The sequence below is a fragment of the Penicillium samsonianum genome (genome assembly GCF_028829775.1).
Source record: "Penicillium samsonianum strain IBT 33392 chromosome Unknown utg000005l_segment0_segment0, whole genome shotgun sequence".
NCBI classification, from domain to species: domain Eukaryota; kingdom Fungi; phylum Ascomycota; class Eurotiomycetes; order Eurotiales; family Aspergillaceae; genus Penicillium; species Penicillium samsonianum.
The window spans coordinates 2,849,507-2,872,397 of record NW_026643263.1 but is presented as its reverse complement, the minus strand read 5'-3'; the positions used below and the strand labels follow the sequence as shown (position 1 = coordinate 2,872,397).

The 22,891-nt window shown below is 50.6% G+C and overlaps 8 protein-coding genes across 8 annotated transcripts; 4 read left to right on the top strand and 4 right to left on the bottom strand.

Moving 5' to 3' along the window:
• Window positions 1-91: 91 nt before the first annotated feature.
• On the bottom strand, window positions 92-1,536 carry N7471_009982 (BUD22 family protein; the record flags this gene model as incomplete). The annotated part of the gene is made up of 2 exons (XM_057282701.1): window positions 92-1,189; window positions 1,294-1,536. 2 exons carry the CDS (start codon window positions 1,534-1,536, stop codon window positions 92-94), a joined length of 1,341 nt encoding a protein of 446 aa, XP_057133584.1.
• A 339-nt stretch (window positions 1,537-1,875) lies between these two features.
• On the bottom strand, window positions 1,876-2,987 carry N7471_009981 (complex I 30 kDa subunit family protein). Its single transcript, XM_057282700.1, has 3 exons — window positions 2,786-2,987; window positions 2,072-2,721; window positions 1,876-2,015 (listed from the first exon to the last, which is right to left on the bottom strand). The coding sequence occupies exons 1-3, from the start codon at window positions 2,952-2,954 to the stop codon at window positions 1,965-1,967; spliced, it is 870 nt and encodes a 289-aa protein (XP_057133583.1). The 5' UTR covers window positions 2,955-2,987; the 3' UTR covers window positions 1,876-1,964.
• Window positions 2,988-3,333: 346 nt separating this feature from the next.
• On the top strand, window positions 3,334-8,919 carry N7471_009980 (CCR4-NOT core ubiquitin-protein ligase subunit MOT2; the record flags this gene model as incomplete). Its single annotated transcript, XM_057282699.1, has 5 exons — window positions 3,334-3,395; window positions 3,451-3,517; window positions 3,631-3,746; window positions 3,807-5,986; window positions 6,746-8,919. The coding sequence occupies exons 1-5, from the start codon at window positions 3,343-3,345 to the stop codon at window positions 8,917-8,919; spliced, it is 4,590 nt and encodes a 1,529-aa protein (XP_057133582.1). The 5' UTR covers window positions 3,334-3,342.
• Window positions 8,920-9,978: 1,059 nt separating this feature from the next.
• On the top strand, window positions 9,979-10,794 carry N7471_009979 (spherulation-specific family 4 protein; the record flags this gene model as incomplete). Its single annotated transcript, XM_057282698.1, has 1 exon — window positions 9,979-10,794. The coding sequence occupies one exon, from the start codon at window positions 9,979-9,981 to the stop codon at window positions 10,792-10,794; it is 816 nt and encodes a 271-aa protein (XP_057133581.1).
• Window positions 10,795-10,872: 78 nt separating this feature from the next.
• N7471_009978 (thiamine pyrophosphate-dependent dehydrogenase E1 component subunit alpha) lies at window positions 10,873-12,664 on the bottom strand. Its single transcript, XM_057282697.1, has 5 exons — window positions 12,508-12,664; window positions 12,256-12,443; window positions 12,141-12,202; window positions 11,870-12,079; window positions 10,873-11,810 (listed from the first exon to the last, which is right to left on the bottom strand). Exons 1-5 carry the CDS (start codon window positions 12,645-12,647, stop codon window positions 11,040-11,042), a joined length of 1,371 nt encoding a protein of 456 aa, XP_057133580.1. The 5' UTR covers window positions 12,648-12,664; the 3' UTR covers window positions 10,873-11,039.
• Window positions 12,665-14,587: 1,923 nt separating this feature from the next.
• N7471_009977 (tyrosine-protein phosphatase) lies at window positions 14,588-15,638 on the top strand. Its single transcript, XM_057282696.1, has 2 exons — window positions 14,588-15,115; window positions 15,220-15,638. The coding sequence occupies exons 1-2, from the start codon at window positions 14,614-14,616 to the stop codon at window positions 15,567-15,569; spliced, it is 852 nt and encodes a 283-aa protein (XP_057133579.1). The 5' UTR covers window positions 14,588-14,613; the 3' UTR covers window positions 15,570-15,638.
• A 576-nt stretch (window positions 15,639-16,214) lies between these two features.
• N7471_009976 (uncharacterized protein) lies at window positions 16,215-19,225 on the top strand (the record flags this gene model as incomplete). Its single annotated transcript, XM_057282695.1, has 5 exons — window positions 16,215-16,398; window positions 16,445-16,475; window positions 16,511-16,591; window positions 16,641-16,867; window positions 16,917-19,225. 5 exons carry the CDS (start codon window positions 16,215-16,217, stop codon window positions 19,223-19,225), a joined length of 2,832 nt encoding a protein of 943 aa, XP_057133578.1.
• A 310-nt stretch (window positions 19,226-19,535) lies between these two features.
• Window positions 19,536-21,485, bottom strand: N7471_009975 (Glycoside hydrolase superfamily; the record flags this gene model as incomplete). Its single annotated transcript, XM_057282694.1, has 1 exon — window positions 19,536-21,485. One exon carries the CDS (start codon window positions 21,483-21,485, stop codon window positions 19,536-19,538), a length of 1,950 nt encoding a protein of 649 aa, XP_057133577.1.
• Window positions 21,486-22,891: the final 1,406 nt, after the last annotated feature.

Below are 22,891 nucleotides of genomic sequence, written 5' to 3'. Positions count from 1 at the left end.
TGTATGGACACAGGGAGATCGTAATATCTGCTCGTTTGCTTGTGATGATACTTCAAACATTGATCGATAAATATACATAATGCCCATAACCCTAATCGAACGTCACCTTCTTTCCAGAGAAAGTAGCTGTCGTCTGCTCCTTGGCCTTCCGCTTTGCCTCCCAAGAGGGATGCAATGGGCCCTCATCCTTAGGCGGACCTTTAGGCTTGCCACCAGAATGCTGTCCAGAAGGAGGACCAGCAGGGCCATCTCTGTTTTGAGGCCGCCCAGACCCACCCCCGAAACCACCACGTCTGCCCCCTCTCCCTCCTCTTCCACCTCTCGCACCGTCAGTTGCACCGCGCTTCGTATCCCATCCATTATCTCTGCCACCATATTTCGCAGCCAGCTCCTCCTGCTTGACATGGTTTGCACTGACACCGAACTTCTTCTCCCACAAAGCCCGACGCGCCTGCTGACCCATGCGGTTCTTACGGACAGGCTTCGCACCGGAATCTTCCTCATCAGTAGCTTCTTCCGAGCCAGACCAGTAACCGCCGTTCATTAGAGACGGCAAGAACGTCGTGCTTTTCAGTGGTGCAGTAGAGCCCTTGGTTGCCTTCGCTTTCTTGGGTGGCGGGGAGTCTGCGGTGGAGAATGAGGGTGAGGGGGAACGGGAGATAGAGTCGGAGATATCGTCTGCGGCGGGGTCTTCCTCGTCGCCAGATTCCGAGTCAGCTTCGGAGTCTGAGCCAGGTCCAAGTCGCGAGTTGAATTGTGAGAGGTCTTCGTCTCCGGATTCGTCTGAGCCGGAGATGTCCATGTCGTTCGCGGGGCGGGAGACCTGCTCGCCGCGCCTGGGTTTTGTCGTCGCTTCCTCTGTTTCAGACTCGGATCCGCTGGTTTCCTTTCGTGGCTTCTTTGCTGGCGCATCCTTCTTGTTGTCCTCTTTTGTCGCCTTGTTACCCGGCGCCTCGTCGACTCTCAGTAGTTTCCGAATACCGGCCATAATGCCGGGCATTTCCTTCTGCACGGGGGTGGATTTGAAAAGTCGTGCAAGGATATTGGCTTCGGCCGTGGTCTTCGGTCCATCCTGGGAGACTTTCTTGACTGCCTGGAACTCCCCGAATGTCCGCGTCTCTGCAATTCGCTTCGTCCTGACCAGTTGCTTGAATAGGTATCGCTCGGATGTGACATGGTAATTGAGACCCTGTTAAAACGAATATTAGCAATCGAGTTTCTGGGCGAGGACCCACTGCAAAGCCGTGTGCATGACCTGCATGTCTAGTAACAATTATCACAATAACCACATACCTTTAAAGTCTCGATTTCTTCCTTTAGTCGCGCCAACGCCTTATCGTCCTTTTGTGCCTTTGCTGTCTTCTCTCGGCGACTGAGCTTTTGTCGCTCAAAGCCGCGCGATGTCTTGAGACCGCGCATGATCATCAATACGCCGTTCTCGAACATTTGCGTCAACCGGGTGCCGTGAATGGACATTTTGCGGGTGTCGCTGGACCGCGCGGGGCCGCTGACTTCTTCGAGCTTGCGTTTGGGCATTTTTGTCGGTGGTATGAGTGTATGGAGATGTGGAGTATTGAGATGAGCAAGTCAAAGAGTGTATGGCTCGTCGACAAAAAACCGTGGGCAGTTTCGAGGGTCGGGTTGATCGTCGGATGTTGGTGTAGCTTAATTTTTTTTTTCTTGGGCGGATCCCGGTGCCAAGACAGACGCTTGCAATGGTCATCGCAAATCAATCGGCTTGATATCTACTTCAAGGTATGTATTTCTTTGTAGATTGAGATTATGAAAAAATAGATATTTATTACCAGCCGCTGGGGCATAGCTTATGAGTGAACTCGGGCAAGTTAACTGCTACGTGCACTACATTGCTTAACATTGGTTGGACAAAAAAGGACCATCGATTAACACTGACGGATATGTACATACAGACATGGCAAAGAAAATGATACGCATACAGACCCTTTCTATTTCTTTTCTTCCTCCTTCTCTTCCGGCTTGGGGGTGGGAAGCTTGAACTATAGTTGAACAGGTTAGGACATCGTCTTTCGGCAACGAAGAGAATATGACTTACGGATTCGGGGGTGCGGTCTTGACCCGCACCCACGGGCTCCCAGGCAGTAGAGCCGCTCTCAAAGTTACGGAAGGCCTGGGTGAGCTCGAGAGGCTCAATAACGATGCGCTTCTTCTCTTCGTCGTAGCGGAGCTCAGTATAACCGGTCAAGGGGAAGTCCTTGCGCAGTGGGTGGCCGTCAAAGCCGTAATCGGTCATAATGCGGCGCAGATCAGGGTGGCCGGAGAAGAAAACACCGAACATGTCGTACACCTCACGCTCGTACCACAGAGCACCCTCGAAGAGGCCGGTCACACTGGGCACGGGGGTGGCCTCATCTGCGTAGGTCTTAACACGAATACGGGAGTTGTGGCGAACACTGAGCATGTTGTAGACGACCTCAAAGCGCTGGTCGCGGGTGGGGAAGTCGACACCCGTGATATCGGAGATCTGGGTGAACTCGGCGGCAGTGTGGTTCTTAAGGAAGCTCATCACGGGGATAACACCGGCAGGAGCGGTGTACACGGTGAGCTCATCCTTCCACACTGTGAACTGCTGGATATATTTAGGCAGACAAGACATAACGTACTGCCCATAGGCGTGAAGGCTGTCGGCCATAGGCTGGTACTTGTCGGTAGGGTTGACCACGGGGGCGCGCAGGGGTCCCGGGGCTGGAAAAACACAGTTCGGTTAGCTCAATTGTGTCCTATCTATCGGCTGGTCCATTGCACATACGCGGGCGCTGCGCCTGGCGCATGTTCTCAGGTTCCGGGCCCGGTGCCGTCGAGGCCTTGGGGGCACACTGAAGGGAGGCGGAGGAAAAGGTGCGGGCGGCCATGGACCTCGTGGCGGATGCCACAGAGCGTCCAGAGCCCAGGCGCATCAAAGAGCGTGCGGAGGCCATTGTGTAGAGGGAGCAATGGCAGATGCAACGGGAGGAGGGGACGGAGGCACGTAAGTCGGATTGTGAAGGTTTAGAGTGGTCGAGCACTTTTGGTCACGTGTTGGGCAGACGCTAAACTAAATCGGGCAATGCCAGCAAAATGAAGCCGCGCTTCAACAATTTCCTTCCTTCTTCTCCCCGTTCACCCTCTTCTATCAATCATCTCCACCTTTTTCTTTTGCCCTCTCTTCTTCTCGCTCCTCCTCAAACATCTAATCGCCGTTCATATTTCTACACTTTACAGGGCAGCGTATTTCTTTTATTTTACCAGTTTCTCATCCGATTTCATCAGGTGTCGGCGTTTGAGATCTCGTGTCCCTCCCCGGTTGTCACCGTATCCCCCGCGATCATGTCCAGTCTTTCATTGATCGACTCCGTCATCGACGACGACGACGAGTTCTGGTAGGCCTTGAACCCCATTCAACCCGCGCGATCTGTGTACTGATCAACCCCACAGCCCCCTGTGCATTGAAGAGTTCGATCTCTCCGATAAGAATTTCAAACCGTGTCCTTGCGGATATCAGGTATGTCCGATCGAAATCCTTGACGCGCTCTGCCAGTGCTCGCTTTGTTGTGGCGGGGACAGATGGCTCGTCTTTGTCTCCATGTTCCAGATCTGACATGTGATCTTTTTTAGATTTGCCAATTCTGCTACAACAATATTAAAACGCAGAATGAAGAAGGACGATGCCCTAACTGTCGGCGCGGATACGATGAAAGTACCATCCAGTACAAGATTCCTGACGTTGAGGAGTGAGTTACCCCATGATCTGTGATATATTCGCCACATCCCTACTAACCTGCTGTGTGTAGGTTCAAGGCAGATCTGGCACTGAAATCTCGCAAGGCTGCTGCTGCGAGAAAGAAGGAAGCCGAAAAGCGTGAAATCGAGGCTTCCAGTCGGAAGAACTTGGCCGGTGTCCGCGTTGTCCAAAAGAACTTGGTCTACGTTATCGGCCTCAACCCTACGATCCGGGACGAAAATCAACTCCTTCAAACGCTCCGTGGACGGGAATATTTCGGTCAATATGGCGAGATTGAGAAGATCGTGGTCAGCAAGGCTAAGCCCGGCGGCAACCCTAACCAGGGAATTGGTGTTTACGTGACTTTCTCCCGCAAAGTCGATGCTGCGATGTGCATCAACGCCGTGGACGGCTCCGGAAATGGCGATCGAGTGCTCAGGGCGCAATACGGAACTACCAAATATTGCTCATCCTTCCTTCGCAATGAGCAGTGCAATAATCGGAACTGTACCTTCTTGCACGAGACTGGGGAGGACAGCGACAGCTACAGCCGCCAGGACCTCTCGTCTATGAACACGATTTCCACTCAACGCCCAAATCTCCCACCTACCCCCTCTCACGTGAGGTCCGCTCAACCCATCGCCCATCCTATGCGCCGGCAACCGAGCAAGGATGACTCCGTCAGTAGTCGCACCGGCATCCCAGATGGCCCGGCTCTCCCGTCAACTGCCAGTTGGGCCAACAAAGATGTTGCTATTCACCGAACCAGAAGGACTAGTCTCACTGGTAGCCAAGCCTCTAATAATAGCCCACGGCCCGCAAGTGTGAATGTTGCGACCCCGGTTGAAGAACCGAAGCGAGCAGAAAAGCAATCTCCGATTTCCCAAGAATCCCCACAATCAATCTCCCAAATCGACCCCCAATCCCCCGCCTCGCAACCACGTTCTCGCGGTGGGACTCAATCTCCCAAGTTGCCATCACCATTTGACACTTTGCTCAAGGATATCAACTCTCCGGATTTCAAGTTTTCCTTCAGCACGGCCGAACTGAGTGCCGAAGAGGTAAAGTTGATCAAAGATTACCCGTCTTTCATCGATCCATATGGTGGCGTCAAGCGCAGAGCAATGCGCGAGAAAGTCGAACAAGAGCGGCTCAGCCGCGAGCACGAGTTACTACAATCTGTTGCAGCTGAGGAAGATAGCCGTGAAGCTGGTAGCCTCCAGCTCGGTGGTGAGCCAGAGGAAGTAAATCCCCCGCGCAATCGCCAGACGCGGGAGTCTCACGGTGCTATCCAGCCGCCTTCGCAGCAGGACACGGCGGACAACTCAACTGTTGGATCTCCTGTCTCTGCGAGTAGCCATCAATTTCAAGGCTTGAACCTCGCTGGACGAAGCTTAACCCCCTTGCAGCAACAGCAGTTGATGCTACTCAAGTCCGCCGGTAATCAACAAGCTGGTCTGGCTGACCCTCTCAGCTCTGCCGCTCTAGACCAAGCTACCCAAGTTCGCCAAGGCCTTGTGCATAATCAGATGGCACAGTTCAACGCGCTGCAGGCAGCACAGAGCCGACAGTCTTCCCGATTTTCCTTTGCCAATGAGGCCGGTTCTAAGAATATGCCCAACGCACGCATGTTGGGCCAAATGCAATCTTCATCTCCCAACCCTCTTTCTGCTCCAAGCCCTCAACATGGTCTTGCAGCAAGCGGTTTCTATGCTAGTGGTGTACAGGGTCCCCCGCCGGGACTAAAGACGGCCGGTACCCCTCCGATTAGTGGTGGCGGAATGTTCGCCCAGGGACATGGCTTCACCTCTGGGCTTGGTGGTAATGGAGGAAAGCAAGATCCTACTCCGGAGTTAATGCGCGAGCTACTGCGTGGACGAACTGGTACGAATGTTGGTGGTTTACAGGGCCAGGAGGCCGCTAAGCGTGAGTTCATGTTCCCTTTTCTTCAACAGCACAATACCCCACCCCCCATGACTCCTGTCAATGGCCTTCTCAGCTCCTTCTATGGGCCCCAAACGGGTGTAATGCCTGATTCCGGTGGCCCACAGAAGCAGAAGAAGAAGGGGAAGAAGCACAGACACGCTAACACTTCCTCCGGTGGAGGTGGTGTAGTAGATCTTGCGGACCCGAGCATTTTGCAAGCGAGGATGCATCAAGTCGGTGCGAATGCTACTGCTGGGCAAGCGTTGTACGGGAGTCAGGGTCAAGGTGGGTACAACCCCTCGATGGTGTATGGTGGTGGCATCAGTCGGTGGTGAATCACCATGGTTTCCCCTTAACCTACAACTTATTCCCGTGATTTGATTTCCTGCATTTTCCTGCTCGCTTTTTCGCTATGACCTTCCCTTGATGGGCCTGCTTTATCCTGATGACATGATATCAATTCCCTTTCTTTTTCCCTTGACATGGAGGGCTTGCATTTGTTGTTTCTGTTTTATTCGCGGTCAGACTGGCAGCTCTGATTTATGTGATGGCTGGACGTTCACCTGGCGTACTAGGGACTTCCCCCTGTCTCCTTCAATTGCTATCTATTTCTTGCATGTTTTCTCTGGCTCTTTCCAGGTGTCTTTGCATTCCATGGACATACCGGCGTGTGTCCCAGGCTCTCTTTGTATTCGGCGGCTGTGTATTCCCTTTCTACTTTTTTTGCATCCGGACTTCCATTATTCGACCTGCTGTGTCTTGAAGACCGCGGGTGTGTTTATTATGGATTAATGTACGTTAAGATCTCCCTACCCTGATACCACAAGCCGAAAAGGGTCTTATTCGAAGTCAGTTTCCTCACAGCCGCCGTTTACATAAACGCTCTGTCCTGCAATGTCCCTGGTCCGGGAAATGCCCATCATGTAATTATCTTGTGCACTTTTTTGTATATTTGCTTAGTCGTGCTGCTTAGTCGTCACCCTTGTCTCGAGCGATTTCGATCTGATCTTCACGTCCCCCACGTCTACCCACCACGTTGCCACTTTTTTGACTTCTTGGACATTCACTGACTCAATGCTCTAGTAAATGAGGACTTTCCTCCTCTAGGAGACCAATCCAAAGATCGACGGCCTGTTGACAGCTTTGGATTTTTGAAGTCTCAGTTACCTGGCGAGTCAGCCGCTCGTGCTGGGACTCCGACTCTGCCACCTGGCCTGCCTTTACCTCACGCTCATCCCTCTTCTTCTGTCTTCCAGGAACACAGTTCCTCCAAACCTTCGTCTCCTGCCCCAATTCTCCCACCTGGTTTAACGCCCAACATTTCGCGACTCAACAGCCCATCGCAGAGCCGTATTGACAGTCCCTCTCGTCTGTTGAGTCCTGAACTCACTGTGGGCGGGCCTTTGACATCAAGCCGCGTTAAGGACGCTTCTCTAATATCCTTTGGCTCGCCTGTGCAAAAGCCCGCGAGCAAGGCTCGTAACCCACGCAAGAGCGAGTTCAATATTGGGGCCGATTTCAAAGATTCCTCTGCAAAGGCTGCAAACCAGTCGCAGCCAAGTTCTGCCAGTACAAAAGGCAGCCCACTCGACTTCGGCGCCCCGCTACCCATATCCATCAAGACTGAGCAGATACCACCTCCTAGCTCTATTTCCGCAATCGGGTCGCGGCCCGACACACCCCAAACCATCGCATCTCGCCTATCTGACTCCCCTGCCCCTCGTCAGCCTCGTATTCTCCGTGTGGTAGAAACCCCAAAGACAGAAACTCCTCCTCCCATCGTCACCTCACCCTCTGTGTCCGCTTCTGTTGTTGGGGGTACCAAGTCCCGCTCTAGGAGACAAAGCATGTCGTCAACCAGCATCCCCGACACTCCTGCTGACATGGGATGGGAAGGTGATTACTATCCTTCCACCTCTGCTTCTCGTGCAAATTCCCCTCCTGCTTCTTCTCGTATCGGCTCCGCCCCCGTTCGTTCCATGACCAAGAGCCAGGTCAAGAAGGAACGGAAGCAGAAGGCGAAGGAGGCTGAGGCCAAGAAGGTCGAAATCGCACCTGTGAATGAGGAGCCTGTTCAAGCACCTATTATGGGGCGAAAGCGCAAGACCAAGAAGGCCCCCACAGCCACTGTGAGCAAAGCCGATGCACCTGCTGCCAGTGCCCCCGAAAAAGCGAGCCCTGTGAAACCCGCGACCGTTTCTCCGGTCAAGGCCGAGCCCAAGGTGGATACTACCACAAAGAAAGTGAAACCCAAGGAGACCAAGCCTGCCAGAGAGCCTACTCCTCCCCCTGTTGAAGAGCCACCTGTTCAGAAGGAAACTCCCGTAGAGCCATGGCGCTCAAACAATACAGTTGGGCAGTTGGTCAAGGATTCCGAGGCACTCGGAAGGGCAATCAAGGATCTTTTCGTGGAACGAACTAAGCCTCTTCACGAGTTGCTCGCTGAGATGCACAAGTCCGGCGAACTTGACCTCAACAAGAGTTCCCTCTTCAACCCTAGCAACCTCAGTCAGCGCACCGACATGAAGTGCACTGCGGATGACTACGATTACCTCCAGTGTCCCAACGAGTTGACTGAGGAGGATCGGAAAACTCTGCTTCGTGGAGAACCCGTTCGAATTGGTGATGATTTCCTCAAGACTCGATGCCTCATCACGCCCCGCGGCTGTGTCCTACGCCACCTCGAGCCAGAAGAGGAGGAGCGATACCTAGAGCTGGAGAAGAACATGGCCGGCATCTCCGATCCCTTCATGATTGGAGACGACGCGAGCAATCCCAGTGGAGGTCTGGAGGCACTTTTCGCGAACCCGGAAAAGTTCAACATCTGCTGGGTCGACGACATGCCCACTCGCCTGGGTGCCACGTCCCCGTCCTCTTCTCTTGAGGCGGCAGAATCCGTAATTCCGCCTAACGTCCTCTCTGCCATGGAAGCAGACAGCACCCGCAACCACGACTGGGCCGTCGCCAACTCGGCAGAATTTCTCAACACCACCCCCGCTGCCGTGCGCTCCTTCGCCGCAGTTACCGCGCAACACATGCTGGGCAATCCGGGCATGGTTGGTACCAACCCAACCCTCGACGACGTTGCCGGCTTGACCAACGAGGAACTGAAAGATCTCTCTGGTCGCTCTCAAAAGGATCTCGAGCTTACCCGGAAAGAAGTGGATTCGCTAGACAAGAAGTTCGCAGCTCTGCTTCGACGCAACAAGAAGCTTCAGCAGCAGGCATTGAACTTTGCTGCTGAGTCGGAGGTGTAATCATTGACTCTATCTCGGATCGGAGCTCTCAGTCCCCTTCGCAATCGCAGATCCTTGGGCGCAACTGAAATTTCTGTGCATTACATATGGATTTGCATGATACCCCGGATGGTGGTATTTCACGGCGTTCTAGTCCATTCAGCATGACTATCTATTTTTGCCTGAATGAATCATTGTATGATATTTGTTTACACTTGTCTACGTAGGTCCTAGTAATCTAATGTCCAATGTCCCAACACTTCCATGGGCCTGCGGTGTTGGGAGTCAGCCCATTCACCTTCTAGGCCTATCCTCGATACTACTTGGCACGCGATAAGCAAAAACATTTTGATCCTTAAAGAGACCCCTCGACGCCAAGTGAACATCGAAGCATTCCAAAAATTTATTTTTACGAGTCATGGATGTGATATAGATTGCATATAAATCTCCTCCTTACCTGCTAAAGCGATCTGAAAGCAGAAATTAAAGACGGAGTCTAGCCCGTTCACACTTTTAGCAGTTACAAGTGAGAAATTATATCTGAATTCCGATTTTCATCCAACATGCGGCCAATATGGGGATGCGCTAAAGGATCACCGACTCCGCCAGGGCTGGATCTCTCGACTTCCACATTCCTCTACTCCGTACATTTTAATCAAGCCCAGACATTTAATGAGGGCTCATTCCTCCGAAGGGATCCGACATTGGCCCCCGGGGCCATTCTTGGTACCACACGATGCTTAATTGGCTATTCAGGTTCAAGGTGCTTGTCTGGCCCTTGAAACATATGGCTGATTCCTGTTATTTTAGGTCTCTTTCTACTTTCGACCTGAATACAATAAGGATTGGGGCTAATGTTTGACTCTGCTGTCGCTATCCGATCCCTTTCCTCCCATAGGACATTGTTTCCCCGAGTCTCTCGGCTGGCATGTATAAAGCATGCATTACTCACTGAGTATACTTTGTAGTCTCAGTCTTGTTGGTCTTTTCTTTCTTTCCTTGCGCTCATTCCTATATCATTAGCCCCCTTGGGTGCTACACTCATTCGTTTATTTGTTCACGTTCAACCCAACATATACAATGATGTTTCAATTACTTTCCGTCATAGCTACCGTGCTTACCCTAGCCTCAACTGTCGCATCAACCGGCCTACTAGTACCACTATATGCCTGGCCCGGCATCGACGCATGGAACACAATCTACGACTCAATCGCAGCCCATCCCTCAATCCCATTCTACCTGATAATCAACCCATCCACGGGTCCCGGCACCACAAAATACCCAGCAGACGTCTTCATAACCGCTATCGCCAAGCTAAACAGCTATTCCAACGCCAAAGTCCTGGGGTACACCTACACACATCAAGGCACGCGAGCCAGCTCCGAAGTCGAAAAGGACATCGCTACCTACGCCAAATGGGCGACCTACGCAGGGAAGAATATCCGTCTCTCGGGCATCTTCTTCGACGAGGCACCGAACGGCGCGGATCCGAGCAAGCTCCCCTATTTCCAGAACCTATCGAGGAAATCTAAGAGCAGCAGCTTGAGCACAGTCGTCTTCAACCCTGGTGTCAAGCTCGTGGCTGATGTTGCTAAGTGGTTCGCAGCCGCGGACTTTATTGTCGAGTATGAGAATACGTATGCTAATTGGGTGGCTCGGATTCCTGATGAGCATTTCTCGACGTCTGAGTACTATGGGAAGGATGCTGTTATTTTGAATCAGACGCCTGAGGATGCGAATATTGATGATGTTGTTCGGTTGGCGAAGGATATGGGCCTCGGTGCTATTTATCTGGCTTCAGATGATAATTATATGAGTCTCACTACTGTGCCTAAGGTTGCTGTTGCTGTTGCGCAAAACCGGAGTGCTAGGCGCAGGGGACATAGTCGATATTAGACCTTGGTATATACTACGCGTAGACTTTTTTCTCATTTCTATGTTATGACCACATGTGAGGGCATATATTTTCTTGCCTGAATATATAGAAACTGTGGGAGATTCCGCAGCCGGAATATTCAACAAGCATCACGATAAAACATCTTTTTTCTGGGCATCTCCGGAATCTATATCAATATAGCTCTCGTATTATAACGCTCTAACGCCCCAAGGGTCGCATGTATATTTTGTGGAGACAAGCCCTCTCAATCCAAACCATTAATCCCATCTTTATACGGCCGCAGATCATACTCATCAGGATAAGTTTCCAAGATGCGCTTGAGCTCCGTCATCTGCTCCCTCTGCTCCTCCGTAATCTCCTCATAAACATCCGCAAAAGCCTCCCTAAGCGAGGGCTTTTTCTCCTGCTCGGCCTCGCCAAACTCCTTCAGCACCGCCTTCCGCATCTCATCCCGCGTCTCCTTCTCCTGCTCCTCACTCCAAATACCCTGATTCTCAAGCCACTTCCGCAGCCGAATAATAGGGTTATCACGACGTTTCCAATCCTCAACCTCGACGCGGGCGCGGTACGCAAAGCTGTCGTCACTGGTACTGTGATGCGAGACACGGTAGCTCATGGCTTCGATCAGCACAGGCCGTCCGCCCTCACTTAGGGCAAGTCGGCGCGCTTCTTTCATCGCTTCGTTTACAGCGAAGACGTCGTTGCCGTCTACGCGGATCGTGTCGATGCCGTACCCTACGCCGCGACTGGCGATTCCATCGCCCCGGTATTGCTCTAGCGTCGGCGTTGAGATTGCGTAGCCGTTGTTTCGGCATATAAAGACAACCGGGCAGGATCTTGTTGCGGCTATGTTCAGCGCGGCGTGGAAGTCGCCTTCGCTGGCGGCTCCTTCGCCGAAGTAGCAGGCCACAATGCGGGGGTCCCGGTTCGGATTTTGAAGGTCTTGGAGTTTCAGGGCGTAGGCTGCGCCGGCGGCTTGGGGAATTTGTGTGGCTAATGGGGATGATATTGTGTGCTGTTGGGTGTGTGATTAGGAAAAGTACATTGCTGTATCAAGGGGGTAGTGGGACTGACCATGCGAGGATAGTTTTGTCCATAGTGGACTGGCATATTTCGACCACGGCCTGTATCATTGCAATTGGCGAAGAGCTGGCTCATGAAGTTCTTCAGTGTGAATCCACGTTGCTGGAATACGCCGGCTTCGCGGTATTGTGCAAAGACGACATCATCTGGTGTCAATGCCGCCGCGGATCCAACTGTGATGCCTTCTTCGCCGGCGGAAACCTATAGGTAGCCGGTCAGATGAGACATTTTCATCTTCACACTCTTGACGAATTTCACATACCATGTAGAAACTCAAGCGACCCTGCCGTTGTGCCTCGAACATGACCACGTCCATAACGCTTACTGCACGCCAAAAGTCAGGTACTTGATATCACAGCAAGCGAGGGGTAACTAACCAGACAGCATATTTTTGTACCACGTCAAGACTTCCTCATTCGTAACATCGGGCGCTGGTCTCGTCTTATCAACCTGATAACCGTCTGAGTCCATCACTCGGTAGGTAGGGATAGCGGGCAGATCTGAGGCTTTGAGGAAGGCCATCTCCGAGGTGAATTTGCTGTTCACAGCCCCGGGGAATCGAACACTAAACACATTAATACCTCGTCAGCGTTTCTCTCAAAAAAAAATATTGTCCTTGAAGCGATCACCTGTCTGACCCCGGCGGCTGCGAGATGGAGCTACTCCACCTCCGTGCGGGGACGATGCGCGCTGTGGTTACGGGCTGGCTGCGAAGGCCATTCCGAGTCAGGAGCTTTAGAGACATTTTGCTCTCTCTTGTTATTAGCATTGTAGTTTTAATTTGTTTCAATGGGAGAAAGGTGAGAGATTCGGTTGTCTTTGAATGTTAAATCTGGGGGAGTGCGGAGGGCGGTTGGCGTCGGCATTTTACTGTCACTCCGCGGCCAACCGAGTATCCGGTTGATGCGGGGAAAATAATAAGAGACTACATGTATGTACGAAGTACTGTGAACGACTTTGAAAGATCTCAATTGATTGTATTCTTTGTATTCTGATTGCTTCTTCAGAATGAGGTTTCAATGAAGATGCAAATATCGCACACCTCAAATGACCCCAGGCGGTGCAGTTCAAATCCCGCGCGTATCACATCCTGCATTGCGACAGGGATGGCGAGAGAGCCAATACGTTCCTCTTCCACCCATTGATGTTCAAAAAACTCGCTGTGGTGAATTGCGACTTTCGGCAGATGTATCATGAATGACAAAGTTGAGTTTGATGATGATCTCTTCTTCAGATCCCCATCTCAAGGATTCTACCTTGCAGATGTTGTGGTAGCCCTGGAGTCCAAGACCAGTCTTGTCGAGGACTATGCGCCTCCGGCATCGGCGATGGTCTCATCAATGCCTGGCATATTAATAATAATAAACCGGCATTTAGGGACTAAATGCTTTCTTAGTTGGGGGTTGGTTATATGACGATCTAGATATGGTGTTCTAGAATTCTGCCGCTTCTAACCGCCTTTTATTGAAAAGTAGGAGGAAGTTCTCCTAAATCCCTATTTGCATTGTTTGATCAGAGTCCCACAAATGACTGTGATTCCACCAATCCTTTTCCTTCTTCTCTTCCTTCTTTGTACTTCGTATTTTAGTTGAAATGCACTCTTTTGCTCAAAGAACTGGCTGGTAACAATTCGGAAGTATGTAGGTAACGCTTATTAGGCGCGTCGTTATATATCTATTCGGCTTCGCTATCTAAGGGTGAATACTAAGTAGCACACGTATAGGATAATAAAAAAATTTATGCAAGCGGTGAGATTCGAACTCACGCTCCGGAGAACTGCGGATTTGTAATCATGATGATACCTAAACACAGCGCCTGTTGATTTTGTTAGTGTGATTCAGTTTAAGATAACATCAGGAAATTCTAACCTTAACCACTCGGCCACACTTGCTTCTCGTGTTTGATGATTCAGTTTAAGATGACATCGAGAACTTCTTTAACACTCGGCCACACTTGCTTATCACGATAATATTGATTTGGTCAAATATCCTATATAACTATCTAGTTAAAGATATTTACATACATGTACTAACCTTCCAACGTTGGAAGGCCCTATTTTACCCCAATAGGCACGATTGCTATCTCTGTACTATAGAACATTTACGCCATATATAATTAGCTCCCGTTAGGTACCAACGTCTGGGAGAAGTGCCAAATTGATAAATCGCAATTTTTTACTCCGTCTTTCTTCAACTACCTACTGACAGACCGGGATCTGTCCCACACCTCCTGTAAGTCTAAGATCAGGGTGTCGATGCCTGGGGCCGCCATGGTTAGATGGGCAAGTTGATTTGAGAAGATGGAGATGTTGATTGGTGGAAAGTTGAAGTTACACAGAGGGCGATACAAATACTGTTTGCTATCTTGCTTCTAAAATGGTCTCATTGTCTCATTCTCTAAGACTTGCATGAGTATGAAGTCAACAACTACAGTCCGAGAGTAGGAAATAGCAAAAACCACCAAATAGGGGGGGGAAATATCTTAAAAAATATCTGAGAAGACTAAAAAGATTCCGAAAAAAGTATCAAAAGAATACATCCCAAGGCTGCATAAGCGACTGTTCTTGCTATACAGTGTTCCTGGAATATGAAAGGGGTCGTCATCGCCTATGATGACATTGGTGCCTGCACCAGGCTTCGGCTCCACTATTTGGTGGAGACGATGACATAGTTGGAATAGCTTTCTTTATATCTTCAATTCTGGTTCTGTCTTCAATTCCTCTGTACAATCAAATCATGCATGAAACCGATCAAATTCGCGAGGTATTAAATACCGATATCAGAACTCCCATTCCCCAGCCACTCGTAACCAGGATCACATCCCTGCCGCCATTTATCCCTATACAAGGTGTCTCCAACTTTCGCGACCTGAGCCATGATGACAACAAGCTACGTCCGGGATTCGTGTATCGGTCGGGAAACTTGTCCGACATCTGGGGTGCCGGGAAATCCATCATCGCAACCGAATTGGGAATCACCACAATCTTCGACCTCCGGAATGAAGGCGAGCGACAAAAAGCACCTCCACCTTCTATCACAGGAGTCGAGACGATATGGTTACCATACGGAGCACGACCGGCCACTTTGAATCTCCGCGACTTCGCAGGTGAAGACAAGGGTGCTGCAGGGTTCGTGAAGATGTACTTCGGGATCCTTGAAGCGGCTGCCCCATGTTTCACCGAGATATTCAAGCATATCAGAGATAACCCAGATGACCCGTTCATCGTCCATTGCTCCGGTACGTTCCACGTGTATCATCTTGCTCTCATGGTTATTTTCGCCTAGTCGCGTGCAAACCCGATTCATAACCGATGAATGCTAACCATAAGTTCCCATCCACAGCCGGTAAAGATCGCACGGGTGTCTTCGCCTCTCTTATCCTCCTCCTGATCAATCGACCTCATGACGATATTATCAACGATTACATCCTCACTCGAGTCGGACTGGAAAGCGCCCGGGAGAACCTCATGGAGGCATTCGCGATAAACTTGGGAACTGACGGAATCGACATCAGCCAGTTGAGTCCCGAAGCACTGGGTATGCTCGAACTGTGTGGTGTTCGAGCCAATTCCATGGCGGCTTTCCTGATATCATTTGAGAACACCTATAAAAACGGCGTTGAGGGCTATCTCATCGACAGACTTGGGTTTACTCTGAGGGATGTATCGACGATGCGCAAGAACCTGACCTAGCGGAGCAACCGCGATCATCTGTACAAATAGAAACAAGCATGTATAGAATAGATATATATTATTGCATTAGCTATGTTTCGGATTGGACCGACTCCGGGGTTCTGCCTCTGGTTCCATGTGCTTCGTATCACTGGTTCAGCCCAAAGGGACTTTTTCCATGTATAACCAGGGATATCCGCTACACCCCGGCGCTAAGAAAGTAAGCCTTACGCCCCCTCCCGTCTATAGCTTCAGCGCCCTCTCGACTTCCGTATAGCTTCTAGCTCCAATCCCGCAGTTCATCGCTATATCCTGCGTTTGGTCTAGAATCGGAATTCGCGACTTTATCCGGGATTATCGCAATTCGTACCTTAGCGCTGCTACCGTTGCTTTCTCCCCCGCGCGAGGGGCTGCGTGCTAAGATCCCCCCCCCCCCCCCCCCGCTTCAAAAGCCCAGACTACAATGCATTCCCCTCTGTTGCATCATTCTGCTCAACAGGAATGACATCGTAAGATAGTATGGTACTTTTGTGTGGGTCATCTGCTCGTTTCCAGTCCGATATTCTGCCGTTTGTGCCAGGGAACTAAAGGATAAATTGGATATACTTATTACACCAAGCCCCTCGATCTTGCAGAAGCATCTCGGCATAGTTTGCTTTTGACGCCATGTACCTTTGGAACCAGCTTGTGCTGGCGGTGTTTCCATCACTGCTACCGACGACTCTTGGGCATAATGTTTTGGACCTGAGTGGTGATGGATGGACTGTCAGCAGCAAGGCGCTCAATATTAGCGTCCCTGGCCATGTTCCTTCGCAGGTGCATTTGGATCTTCTTGCTGCGAATGTTATCGGTGAGTCTTTCCTAGCCCACAATGTTGACTGATCTAACAAAAACAGATGAACCGTCAGTTGAACACTCATTTCTCTTGTAACTGCTATATACTAACTCGAATCATGTCGAAGCTATTATGGTTTAAATGACTTCAACTTTCGTTGGATTGCAGACAACAATTGGACTTACACAAGTAAACCAATAAACGGCTTGTTTGTGTCCTTCGCTGTGTAAATTGGAATTCCCACTGACTTTTCATAGGTTAAGCACCTCCAAATCCTCCTGGCTTGTGTTTAATGGACTTGACACCTTTGCAACAATTGAGTTCTGCGGCCAATTTATAGGAACCACAGATAATCAGTTCCGGCAGTACACTTTTGACATTTCCAATGCACTGAAACATTGCAACGGCCCTCCAACCGTTTCTCTCGAGTTTGGAAGTGCCATTAAGATCGCAAATGCAATCGCCTCTGATCCAAACTCACAACGTAAGTGTCCAACAGTAGGATATGACGCTATGTCTGACAATGTCTCCAGAATGGCCTAGTGGCGTTCAAGGAACCTTTGAATTCCCTAACCGCTGGTATATTCGCAAAGAACAGTCCGATTTCGGCTGGGATTGGGGCCCAGCGTTCTCGCCTGCTGGGCCATGGCAGAATATCTACCTGGTGCAGTCTAGGGGCGAGGAAGATGTATATGTTCTAAACACGGGCTTTGACATCTATCGAAAAGGCCAGATCAATCACCTTGCTCCTGATCAGAGTCAGCCCTGGGTTGTCAATGCAAGCATTGATTATCTTGGCTCACTACCTAGACACCCATCTATGTCTATCGAGATCAAGGACCTCGAGTCGGGCAAAATATTGAAGTCCGGATCCCTCGATAATGTTGTTGTATCTGGACAAACCATCACTGGTATCACCATAGTTGATGCAGATTCACCGAAGCTTTGGTATCCCACTGGTATGGGAGAGCAAAGTTTATACAACGTCACAGTTACAATTCAGAACAAAGCTCAGAACCTCGCGACGGTAACCAAGCGCACTGGCTTCCGTACTATTTTCCTGAACCGATCCAATATAACCGACGAGCAGTTGGCTCAGGGTATCGCACCCGGCGCGAATTGGCATTTCGAGGTGAATGGTCATGAGTTCTACGCCAAGGGCTCGAACCTCATTCCACCAGATGCTTTCTGGCCGCGAGTCACCGAGGCCAAGATGCAGCGACTCTTTGATGCAGTTGTCGCTGGAAATCAGAATATGCTCCGAGTCTGGGCTTCGGGCGCTTACCTTCCGGACTTCATGTATGATCTTGCCGACGAACGCGGAGTGTTGTTGTGGAGCGAGTTCCAATTCAGCGATGCTCTGTATCCGACAGACCAACCCTTCCTTGAAAATGTTGCTTCCGAAGTTGTCTACAACGTGAGACGGGTTAATCATCATCCGTCATTGGCTGTGTGGGCCGGAGGAAATGAGATTGAAAGTTTGGAGCTACCAAGCGCTAAGCAACATGATCCTGCTTCATACCCCCGCCTGGTTGGCGATTACGAACATCTGTTTATCTCTCTGATTCTTCCGCTGGTCTACGAGAACTCGCGGTCGATTTCATATATGCCTAGTAGCACCAACAACGGCTTCCTGGAAGTTGATCTGTCTGCTCCAGTTCCTATGGCCGAGCGCTACGATAACGGTACAGAAGAAAAAGGCCATTACTACGGTGATACCGACTACTACAACTATGATAGCAGTGAGGCCTTTGACTTCACCGGCTACCCAGTCGGCCGCTTCGCCAACGAATTCGGCTACCACAGCATGCCGAGTCTACAAACATGGCAGCAAGCCGTGGACGATAAAGACCTCCACTTCAACAGCAGCACCATCATGCTCCGAAACCACCACTATCCAGCAAATAGCCCAGACACCCACAACTACAACAACTCATCTAAGGGCATGGCCGAAATGACCCTAGCAGTAGAGAGATACTACCCGATCCCCAACAAGCAAGACTCCGTCGCCAACTTCAGCGCCTGGTGCCACGCAACCCAGCTTTTCCAAGCCGACATGTACAAGTCCGAAATACAGTTCTATCGCCGCGGAAGCGGAATGCCAGAGCGCCAACTCGGAGCCCTGTACTGGCAACTCGAAGATATCTGGCAGGCTCCGACGTGGGCTGGCATCGAGTATGACGGCCGCTGGAAGGTCCTCCACTACGTCGCCCGTGATATTTTCCAACCTGTCATTGTCTCGCCGTTCTGGAATTATTCAACGGGTGATTTGTCTATCTATGTGACATCGGATCTCTGGGAGACTGCCCACGGAACTGTGAATTTTACCTGGATAGACTTATCCGGTAAACCAATCCCAGGGAACGCGGGTACTCCCTTGATCAAACAGTTCTCTGTTGGAGCACTCAATACTACCAATATCTACGATACTAACGTGGCAAAGCTCTCTTTGCCTAATACGAAAAATGCTGTCCTAGTAATTGATCTCACTGCTCAGGGCCGTCACCCGAATGCCGAAAGCAAGACCTTGACTACTTTCACACACCGGAACCAGTTTACGCCCGTCTTCCCTAAAGATCTGGCACTGAAAGACCCGGGACTCAAGCTGTCTCATGATGCACAGACTGGCACTCTCACCGTCGAAGCTCAAAGTGCTGTCTCGCTGTATACATGGCTTGACTACCCCGCTGGTGTGGTGGGATACTTTGAAGATAACTCGTTTTCTTTACTTCCTGGCGAGAAACGGACTCTTCAGTTCGTTGTGCAGAAGGATGAGATTGGGGGGAAGTGGGTGGATGGCGTTACCGTACGCAGTCTGTGGGATCAGACTACCAAAACTTGATGAATGTGTACATTGCATTCATGGATGTAGTTTCTTCTATCAGCTGTTTCGTCCAACTTCTTTGTATCTAGCCAATTCTCGACCTCGCTCCACGCCAACAACCTCTGATCTTAACATTCTTGATTCGCGGATTCCTGGGCCTACTACTCTTATGCTCAAACCAGACACAGATTGATAGTGATGTTAAGTATGGTAGACCGCCCTTACTTCTATGACACTGACTAGTTCTTCATATCAATATTTGCATTTCATGTAGAACGCATACATATGTCTGTCTATCCGACTTATACTACTAAATTCGTATCCCCATCTATTTACCATTATAAATAGCCGTGGCATCAGTGAGGAACTTATCAAATGCCCCATCACCGGTAGTCGGCACGATCGACTTAGGAAGGTCCTCACCCTCGGTGTTACGGTCATCGACAGTCTTAGCCTTCGTCTTCTCAACCCACTCCTTGGCATACTTGAACTCAGCATCTGCCGTACTTTGATTCTTGCCATCGAGCGCCTCGAGCATAGCAATCAAGTGCTTGCAGGCATTCGCCCACTGCGTAGCAACAGTCGACCAGGGTGCCACGTCCGTAGCGAAGGCCTTGGTAGCCAAATTGGGGAGAACGTCGGGGATGGTGAGGATGAGTGCGAGGCGATCTTTCAACGCCTTAGTCCCGTGACTAGTGCCGGCTTTGCGAGCGGCCCAGAAAGCCGCAATGTCCTTGGTAAGCTGGGGCGCATTGACCTCGGGACTTTGGTATGGCCAGTTCTGGTTGAGGTCGGTGAACGCGATGAGTGCGTTGTGAACGGTTGTGTCACTGCCCGATAGCTCCCATAAGCTTGCATCCATAGACTTGGTGGCATCGTATGATGGCCCGTTCCACGTATAGTCGCCGTAGTTGGCGAGCGCAGCCATTGAGGCGTATGATTGACTCATCGGATTCGAGGTGAAGCCAAGAAGATGCTTGTATAGTTCGGCGGCACGCTTGGTGAGCGGGTTGAGGAATAGACGGTCACGGTTGCCGTCGTTGACTGGGAAGTTGTCCCATAGGAAAAGATTGTCGGTGACGTAGCTCGAGTCGGCGGTCACAACGCTGTCGACTGTGATGTTGTCGCTGAAGACTCCTTCGCCGGTCCACTGAACGCGGATCTTCTTATTTAGCTTGGTGCCGAATTCTTTCTTGTACGGGGATGGTGCGCTGCCGGCGTAGTTGGTTGGGACAGTCTCGAGATTTTCGAGATCATTTGGCTCGATGTACTCCGTCTGAACACGGTTCAGATAGAAGGCCTGGGCATCGGCGATCCATTCGTCGTTCTCCGTTTTGGGCCACTTCTTCTTGTCCGCATCACAATGGAACTCGAGGGCGATATCGTCGAGAGCGATGTAGAAGCTGCTGACGCCAAAGTCGCGCAGCTGGTCAAACTTGGCCACAGTAGCGTCGAAGTCCTCGTCCGATGAGTAACATACGTCTAGGCCGGGAGAAAGAGCATAGGTGAAGGCGACATGGTTGGTATTTGCTGTCTCAACAAGCTCCTTAAGCTGGGTAAGCTCGTCTCCACTGTAAAGAGTGCGCCATTTGGCGCGGAGAAGTGGGTCATCCTTTGGCGTGTACACATAGGTATTCATCTTGTGCTTTCCGTAGAAAGAAAACTGGTCAAGACGTGCCTGATGAGACCAAGGGACACCGTAGAATCCCTCAATCGAGCCACGGATAGACATGAGCGGCCAGTCGCGCACCTTGACACCGGGAATATGGTCACCGTCGAGAAGTTGACGAAGAGTCTGTGCCGCGTAGAAAGTGCCGCGTGTGTCTACACCATTAAGTACAATGCTTGGCTGTTTCTCATACTTGCCACATGCAAAAACGTAGCCGTCGGCGTCGAGGCCATTCGCAGAGTTTCCCGCAAGAGCCTTGGCAGCAGCGACAGCGACGCCAGCTTCCGCCTCTGTACCAACGAAGATCTGCGTGCCCTTGCCGCTGGGCTTGGAGGCGAGAACAGCATTACCACCGGCGGCAGCCACAATTCCCTTGACCGTGGAGATCGTGGCAGAGTCCTTGAAATCGTCGGTTATGATGGTGACATCACCCTTGAGCGATACCTTTCCGCCGGTCATCGTGATCTCTTGAGGAGTGGGCCACACCGCGGGGCCTCCATCGTGAGGGCCAGCGAGGTTGTCGTGGGCAATGGGTACAGCATTGACCGGCCCAAGTGCGAGGGCCACAAGAAAAGCCCGAAGGCAGATGATGCGGTGTAGGTTGAACATTGTGTAAAGAAGCAACATCGTCCAAGGGCGTGGTTTATATACTAAGGAAGGTGGGGGTTACAGCCCCCGAGGTGTTTATTGATAACCTTCCAAGATTGGAAGTGACAGCTGCCCAGGTATTATGATCGGTTACATCATGGCGAGGAGAGTGCAGTATAGCCCCTAGAAGGGGGTACTATCGGGGTTTGATTTTTGATTAATTTCTTAGGTCGTATGCAGCCCCACGAAGTATCCTAAACAGCAGTTTAGCACAGCGTTCACGGGTATTCCAGGTATCCCAGAAGATAAGATCTACAGAAGATAGTACTCTCAGGTGGTAATGTTCGCAGATGGTAGTGTTCTCAGGTAGTAGTGCTTTGCGATAACGGAGCAGTATAGAGTGGAGGAACCTGCACGGCGACGATCAGTTCGAACTGCTAGGGGTGATTTTGGCAAGCTGGCATGATCTCGGCAATTCACCACCTCCCCGCTCGCCCGCTCATAACTCGGTGCATCTATCGTAATATATAATAGACTATAGCGAGTTAAGGTGGAGGCAGTTGTTGAATATTCCCCGGTGTCGCCGATCGCTGATTGGGTGGACACTTGACCTAGCCTGTAGACGAGTACGACCTTGTAGATCTTCAGATATCAATGTTCTCATCAAGCCACAACGGGATAATTAGATATCTCGGCAAAATACGCTCAAGCCATTAAAAGCCCAAAGCTTCTCTCGACTGTAACGTTACACTCCTCAGATTGCGGGGTAAATAAGGAGATGAAGTAGGGAGAATTGAATATATTCCGGTAAATCTGTTGGAATTGAAAATAGATTCGTCAGATCTCTGATCAATTATAATGACCCTGCAATATATTATTATATTATAAGAAATCAACGTGGCCTATCTTAATAGTTCTGTCTATGTGGTATATAGCAATTGTCCACATATCTGAACAAATTATCTAATCTTGGTCGGTTTTGGCACTTTTGTAAGAGACATTGAGGTTTATTAATAAGAATAGTCGCTTAACTAGTTATGCAACCTCTGTCCTTGATGACGTAAGACTTCCATGATATGATCTATTTGGCTCAAGACGATGGAGACGGTAAGCGTGAAAAGCTAGGGGGAGGGAAAGATGATGTATTCATTATGACTACCGCAGCCTTCTCCAGGCAGGGAGTCACCTGACGGTTACATCTGCCGACACCCTGAAATGTTGGCCGACCCCGGCCGACGCCTGCAGAGAAGCAAGACGCTTGCTGCGTAGTTAAATACATGAAGTATTGATGCTGTCGGGCCTGGACGCCGATGCGGCGGGGTTGAATTAGAGGCTATTATCCACCCGACGTCCTTTGGCCTGGTGCTCTTGGGGTGGGCGATTACCAGGGACCCGGACCAGGTGCATGTCCTGCGCCTGACAGGGCA